The following is a 7782-nucleotide window of genomic DNA, read 5'->3' on the forward strand; positions in this document are numbered from 1 at the left end:
AGCGTGGAGGAGTTGCCTGAGGGAGAGTGGGGGGAGGGAGAAGCTTGAGAGAAACCTACTCACGCACCTGTGCATCCTCACCCCGAGAAAGTAAGCCTCGCTAACTGGTCTGGTCGGTGGTGATGGTGGTGGTGGTGGTGACGGATGCTGGTGTCGAAGGGATTGTGGGGACCCCCGCATCTTCACACCACCAACACCAGTGCTCCGACGCCCAACTCGCCAGACAGACCAAGATGCTGTGGCGGGAATTAAAGGGTTGGCGGGGTCGTCTGAGGATGGCAGGGCAGGGTCGGGGTGGAGGGCGGCTGGGGTGCGGGGGATTCGCGCTACGGCCCGGACCACTGGATAACGGAAATGCCGCCCATCCACCCACCCCACACCGGCCCGCGTCTCCGAGCAGCGCTCATGGGGGCTGGCGGAGGGAAGGGAAGGATGGGACGAGGGTGAGGGGGAAATTACACCCACACTGCCTCTTTCCCTCCTTCCCCTCCACCCACACCCCACTGACCCACTGTATAGTCTCCTCCTCCTCTTCTTCCTCCTCCCGCGGCGTCTCAGCCACCGCTGTAGTCTCCTCGTGGCTACAAAACCTTCATTTCGTATCTCTTCCGTCACTCGTGAAGGGCGACCGTAATGTGTTTTTTTGCGCCGCCAGTGTTTACGGAGCGTTCTCTTGTAAGGGAGGTTGAGAGGTGCATTTATCTTGCCAATTCTTTCTTTTTCCCTTCTGTTTTCTTCCTCTTGAGTTGTGTAATGGGGGGACGGTACGAGGAGGATGGTGGTGGGGGTTGTGGCGGTAGTGGTGTGGTGGTGGTGATGGTGGTGACCTTGCTGTGGCGCTCAAAGTCAGCAAGTCACTGCTCCCCAACACTAACATCGCCGCCACCACCTTCATTACCATCATCACTATCACTTGTGCCTTCACCATCTCCACTCGCATCATCATCGCCAGCACCACCTCCTCTTCTTCCTTCATTCGTCACTATCATCGCCGCCACACAAACACTCCATACATTCCTGAGGCGGAGAAAGTCCATTCCATCCTCAATCGCTTCCACTCGGCAATAGTGGAATGTTTGTGAAATTGGTACATAATTACCCAAGAAACAAAGGTCGCGGAGGACGTAACCAATGACCTTGCATGACCCTCAGCTCCTCCCTCGCCCCTCCCCCGCCTCCACCTTCACCCATCGCCTCTCCTCTCCCACCGCCTTTCTTTCCCCACATAACTTCTTACACCAACACAACACAACACATCACTATAACTATACTGTTCACCCAGTTGATTAGAGGAAGAGGAAATGTTGGAAATATTTGTATTGATCAGTATCGCGTGCCCCACCGCCGCCCTCAGCCCCGCAGAGCGTCCACTGTTCACCTGTAGACAGGTAACGGTAGCAGTGCCGCTCATTAAGACCGAAAAAAAAAACAAGGCATGCAAAATGATGCATTGGGAGTTAGGGTTGCGTGGATGGTTCTTGGGCAGCCGGGTTGCATAGGCAGGGTACCCGGCTCCTGATTGGTGGAGGGCGTGGTATCCGGCCTGTGATTGGTGGAGGGCGGGATCGTCCGGCCAAGGAACAAAGGGGTGAAGGTGGGTTGAGTGACCAACCTCAAGGTCACCTGGAAACACCCGCCACTCCCGAATATAACACAGCGCCGTGGTACACCCTACCAGGCGCGTCATAGCTACAATTAAAAATCCAGGAAATGTCCTCATCTGGTGCAGCGGCGAGCTGCTTCACCCGCCACTGTGGCCCTCACGCGGATGTCATCATAACAATGTGTTATAAAACACTGACACCGTCCCGTTGAGTAGGAATTAGCAGCCAGAGAGGAACAGTGAGTCATTCTTCAGTGTTCCTTCTGCCTAACAAGGGACCCGGAAACCACCTCGCGCTGCTGACGACGCACACGACGACTTTATGGCAGGAAATTGTTGTCGTGTTTTTGTCAAACAGACCCGGTGCGTTGAGAGCGCATCGCGGACAGTCATGTGTAGGATCATCGCTTATGAAAATGAGAACAATTTGCCGTCTCCATGGTGTGTGATTCTGGGCGCTGAGAGTCGCCTAGTGGTTTTCCCTTAAACGTCGGCTCCGCCGCAGAGAGGCACCACCTGAATGAGTGTGGAGTGAGATGTGAGGCCTGAGAAGAGGCCGCGAGCGGATTTAAGAATAGGCTTCACAGCGGACGGTGGCGCGACCTTGAGGTAGCGCGTTGACACCGTTTTCCCGCCACCTGCTCCGCGACAAGCACGCCCACACGCCGCCAGCAGAGTGTTTATCTCCCGCACCGCTTGCCACCCGCGTCCTGACGCTCATTGCCTGACGCGACGAAAGACGCCTTGATGAGTTTCCGGAACGTGAGTTAAAGAAAAATAAATGATCGCGAGGCATTTAGTTAATATTGAACGCTATCCCTGCTTGGCAACCGTGCTTGATCCTGCTGCCAACTCAGACGTTTGGCGGGAGCTTCGGTAACGTGCCAGAAACGCTTTCCATCCGCTATCCCTTACTAAGAAATATATCATCACTACTTGGACCATGGACACTATTAACATACTTAACCAAAATTATTGTCCACAATCAATTTTGTCACACGTTGAGTCAAAACTTTTCTCAATTAGGTAAAAGTTTGTTCCGCACTAGAATGAACTGTAGCCACAAGTTTACGCGATCTGAATAAAAATGAGCCAATTTGTGGCTGTAGCTATAGAAACTTAACGGCGTAACAGCGGCCCCCACGGTGACGCGGCGAAGGCACGATCCTCTCTTTGTCTCGGGGGCGGGAGGTGAAGACCTGAACCACACTTCCGGCCAGCCCAGGTGAGGCTGTGAACGCTCGCCGCGGTTACTGTTTCCATCCCCAACGACCGAAGTGACGAAACTGTAGAAGACTAGTAAGTCTCATGATCACTACAGGGTAGCGTGTGCGGCGGGCCAGCGAGATGGGTGGGGGTGGCGTGGGAAGCTGTACGTACTTGATAGCCACAAGACATATTGTCACAGGTGTTGGATGAGGGTGCACCTGTCTGGCGCGTTTTATTTTCTAAGATGCCACTGAATGAACTGAGGCATTACGTGGCACATCACCTTTGGAATAACTAACCTTTTCTTTTCTTCCTTGCAGACTCCCAAGTGATGGGCTACGGCGTGAGCATGTCTGGTTTTATGGACACCGGGTCTCCAGGAGGTGTTGGTGCGGGAGCCTACGGCGTCACCTCTCCTCACTACCCGGGGCACCCGTCTGGCCTCGCCTCCCCTCTCCAAGGCCCCTCGTCCTCCTCGCACTTGACTCATATGGTGTCTTCAGGCATGGGAGCGGCGCCGTCCACAGCCTCTCCCTCCTCCTCCTCGTCTGCTGAAGATTTCTTCCTCGGCGACATGGGCTTCCCACCCAGGATGAAAAAGAAGGGACGCAAACCCAAACCTCCTGACGCCAACGGCCAGCAGCCCGGCATGAAGAGGAAAAGCAGAGAAGGTGAGGTTCCAGGAATCAAGATAAATCATGCGATTGGTTTCAAGATAAACCTTGATAATTAGTGAAATATATTGCTTTTATTTTTTATTATTAATTACATTATTTTTTTCGTGTTTATGCAGGTTCCACAACTTATCTATGGGAGTTCCTGCTGAAGTTGCTGCAGGACAAAGAGTGCTGTCCCAAGTACATCAAGTGGACCAACAGAGAAAAGGGAGTGTTCAAGCTGGTCGACTCCAAAGCTGTGTCCCGGCTGTGGGGACTGCACAAGAACAAGCCTGACATGAACTACGAGACCATGGGCCGTGCCCTCAGGTGAGCCTCGCAGCGCTTGATTCAGAGTGTACTGCAGCAAGCTCATTTCGTGGCAGTTGCCATCATTCTTAATCTATATTCATTGCTTATGTAAATTTATGTGCTGAATATTTTGAAGTTGATGCCAGAAGTGAGCTTGCACCTGTACAACATAAATTAGCTTTTATATATATATATATATATATATATATATATATATATATATATATATATATATATATATATATATATATATATATATATATATATATATATATATATATATATATATATATATATATATATATATATATATATATTACCAATTAAACGGTCTAACATGTTATATTCAACTCCGTTTGATTTGTTCAAAAAAATAATAGAATCTATCTTTGCCAACAGATACTACTACCAGCGCGGCATCCTGGCCAAGGTGGACGGCCAGCGCCTCGTGTACCAGTTTGTTGATGTTCCTAAGGACATCATTGAAATTGACTGTACGGGAGCATAAGGGCATTGTGGATCATCCTCTACAATCTGTGCTTCACAGCAACCAGAGGATGCTCACCAGCTACAAGAGTGAGAGGTCTCGGCCTTGTGGACAACAGTCTTAGTGAGGGGCCTCATGGCTCCGTGGCAGGCAGCTGTCTGACACCAGTAGTGCTGGCAGGAAGTCCTGCCCATCAACAAAACACATTATTTTTTTTGACAATAACTTGATATTTTCAAGAATCTGTAAAATAATAGTAATATCTAAGAGGAACTCTGTTGAGACTCCTTAAAACATTCGTTTTGTATATATTGCCTCCAATTTCAGTGTAATGACTATCGCTCACTTTTGAGTCTGTACATAGAGTATAAATAAGAATAAGGACAATTATTTTATTACACGCGCCTCTAGATGAAGTGGCAAGACTCTTGTGTCGAACACTGTGAGGCCCAACCTCCTCTTACCCCATCCAGAATGTGATACTCAGCAGCCCTGGATGCTGACCCAGGCTTGCGGGCTGCACCGTGCAGGCTGTAGTGAACAATCTTCAGTCACACCTTCACCCTGAGACATAGCTTGAGCTTACTGGGCAGCCGCTTGTCAGAGCCACCTGACCTTGCTAGGGCATCATGGTTACCTGTATCTTACACAGGTAACCTGAACTGGGACATGTTTGCAATGGAATCACAAAGAAATGTACAGTTAATTTAAATAGTTCTTAAGTGATAGTAATAGGTGCTCGCACCATCCGGTCAGACAGTCCAGGTGAGCCAAGTGGTGTCTCAGGGGTTGGGGTCTGAGTCCTTAAGTCAGTCCGTAGGTCCCCAGTGTCCTGGTAGTGGCGCTCAATCGAGTTTAGTTCGTGTAAGTTGCAGACTTTGCTCGGGAGGATACAAGCGGACAGTGCCTTGCAGCTTTGCCAGTCCGTAATGAGCCGCTTCTTTACAAAACACACAACTAATGCCATTACATCTCAAAATTTGACATTGTGATTGGCCTTATATTTCACCCAGTGCTTGGGAGAATCATGTGATATTAAAGTGTTGTGCAAAAGTTAACTTATCTGGACACAGGAAGAGATGGTCCATGATAATTGGTGCTCAATTTGAAGCTGTTTCACTGCTTTGTAAGAAAAAGAAAGCCATATCATATATTTTGAATATATTTAATACTTTTAAAATTTGTACTCTATTTTTCAATCAATTGAGAAGTTGTCCAATATGTAGCTGATGCTTGCTCTTACTGTGAGACAAAACACAGACAAGAAGTTTTAAAACTTGGGATCTGGATTAGTGACTGCAGCGGTGCAGATCAAACTACAGGACTCACGGGCCCCTCTGTAACATAGACTCTCTTTAGGACTATTTATTTATTGAATACTTAATATTTTACGAGTTGTTAAATTGTTATATAAGTTGAATGTTTTGATATGAGAATGGGAAACCACTAAGGTGTATTGTAAGTTCAGTTGTGGTGTTGTGTTTCTAAATGTATTAATATTCACCAGCTACGTTCTGTCTATTAACAGCGGACCAACCTATTTTTTGTGCTAAATTGTCATTTTTATGGAATAGTTTTACATATCATATTGGTTGTACATTAAATCATTCCTTTTTGTAGAAACCCATTTTGAGGGAATTGTTCTCCTGCCCCCTGACTTGAGAATTAACAAACCATAAGATGTCCTACACAACCTATCTAACAAGATCCCATCTTGCTTACACAAAGATGCCCAAAGCCGTCATCCTGCTTACTAATATAGTGACGGCATAGCATCGCACTCTTTCATCTAAGATACTCATCTGAAGGTCTGGAACACTTCCCTTCTCATGTCTCTCTCCTCTGAACCCCCTGCCACTCCTTCCCCAAGGTTCTCACAGTGCTGCTCTGCTCATATGCTCTTCGATGGGGTGTCAGTGATCTTTTCTCTCTTGCTTTTCTTTCCTTGTGGGCCATGAAAGTCCTTGCCCCACCAATTGATCCCTGGCCACCTGGCCCTCCAGCATTTCTCTGGTCTATAAGCCAGTGTGGAGCAATGTATTGTCCGTGTGAAGGTCCTGGTGTACCCTTGAGAGTTGGCTTCTGTAAGTACAAAGTGTGGCGGTGGCTCGTGGCACCCACGGCCGTCTCTTGTCCTTACCCACTGAACTTTTTAACAAGTTTTCTAACTGGCCTCACAATTCTTTGAGCCAATTGGAACACATGTTTTATTTGTAATCATTTTGTTTGGGAGACATTTTGCCTCTTAAAAAAATTGGCAAATGCCCTGGATCATGTTGCCTTAAGGCAAGTGACACCTCAGGGTAGGAGGGAGCAGTCTCTCCAGCGCCTGGTGGCCCAGGCTGGGGAGAGGGTGCCTCAGCCCCGCTGCTGTACAGTCGTGTTGACGGCCTTGGCCAAGGTCGGCAGCTTTTTAAGTGTTCTCACTACACATTGTATCAACACTACCATTTCTAAGGTGTAAAATAAAGCAATGGATATATGTACTTCTTTTATTATTAACCCATTATTGATCATCATAGCTTCACTGCATACTGAAAAGATAAAAAATAAGAAATAGTTTATGAACTCATCTTGGGTCACACTAACTACCATTACTACCTCATGAGGACAAGAGGGCAGTGATGGTACATGCATAGCTCGGATAACGAACATTAAAGCTAATGTTGCCGTGATAAAGATCTTTGCAGGATACTCCCGGAGTCCACCACAGGTAAACTCACTCAAATCCATACTAGCTAGGCGGATATATGACAAAAAATGGCCGAATTGTTCACTTTGGGTTAAAAGCATGGCATTTGGCACAAAGTTAGTCTAGACCCTTATGAAGATTTTCAGATATGGGGCCATCATGAATTCTGCCCAGGAAGCGAATGGCAGCCATTTTCCAATATGGCCGCCAGTAGAATATTATATGCCCCCTCCCTACGGTTTTTCGAGGACTGTTCCAAAACCAAAAAACAGGGAGCAAAAACCAAACCCACATCCTAAGAAGAATTCATAGGGCTTCTAACAAAAAAAATAACATTGGAAATTGGTCAAAAAATGTGGGACTTATAACGTGTCAAAAGTCAAAATTTTCGTCACAAATCGACTATTTCGTAGGTAACTCAGCTGTAGCTTTTATAACTAGCCCATTTTTCGCCCAAGGCGATTGATATTTGACATGGAGATTAACTTTACATCAGTTTATCTATTTATGAGGTCAATGTCAGGTAAAGGTCATCTTAGGTCATGTCAGGTCAAATTGAAAAATATACGAAATAAATCCAGATTTTAATATCAGAAGTTCAAAATGAATTTTGTGGTCATAAAAAAATTTTGAACCCCAAAATGCTAGAATTTTGCTCCATTAACCCTATTCAGGCTTAATTGACCCTAAGGGGTACTTGTGGGGGCAAAGTACCCACGACTAATATCTCGGCTCCTCATGAGCTTACGAAGCCCAAATTTTTCGTGGATGTTAGCTAGGTGACCAACTCACCATGACCAGAATATGACTTTCTTAGGACACG

The 7782-nt window shown here is 46.9% G+C and overlaps 1 protein-coding gene across 12 annotated transcripts in view; it reads left to right on the forward strand.

Annotated features, from left to right (window-relative positions):
• Window positions 1-6753, forward strand: part of LOC123519788 (ecdysone-induced protein 74EF-like) — a 382075-nt gene extending 375322 nt beyond the window's left edge. For all 12 annotated transcript variants that reach the window (XM_045281306.1, XM_045281301.1, XM_045281294.1 and 9 more), the window contains 3 exons: window positions 3133-3483; window positions 3606-3798; window positions 4180-6753. In XM_045281306.1, the coding sequence (XP_045137241.1) occupies window positions 3133-3483; window positions 3606-3798; window positions 4180-4288 (653 nt within the window). In that variant the 3' untranslated portion in view covers window positions 4289-6753. The remainder of the gene's footprint in view (window positions 1-3132; window positions 3484-3605; window positions 3799-4179) is intronic.
• Window positions 6754-7782: the final 1029 nt, after the last annotated feature.

This window comes from Portunus trituberculatus, chromosome 46, assembly GCF_017591435.1.
Source record: "Portunus trituberculatus isolate SZX2019 chromosome 46, ASM1759143v1, whole genome shotgun sequence".
Classification (NCBI taxonomy): Eukaryota; Metazoa; Arthropoda; class Malacostraca; order Decapoda; family Portunidae; genus Portunus; species Portunus trituberculatus.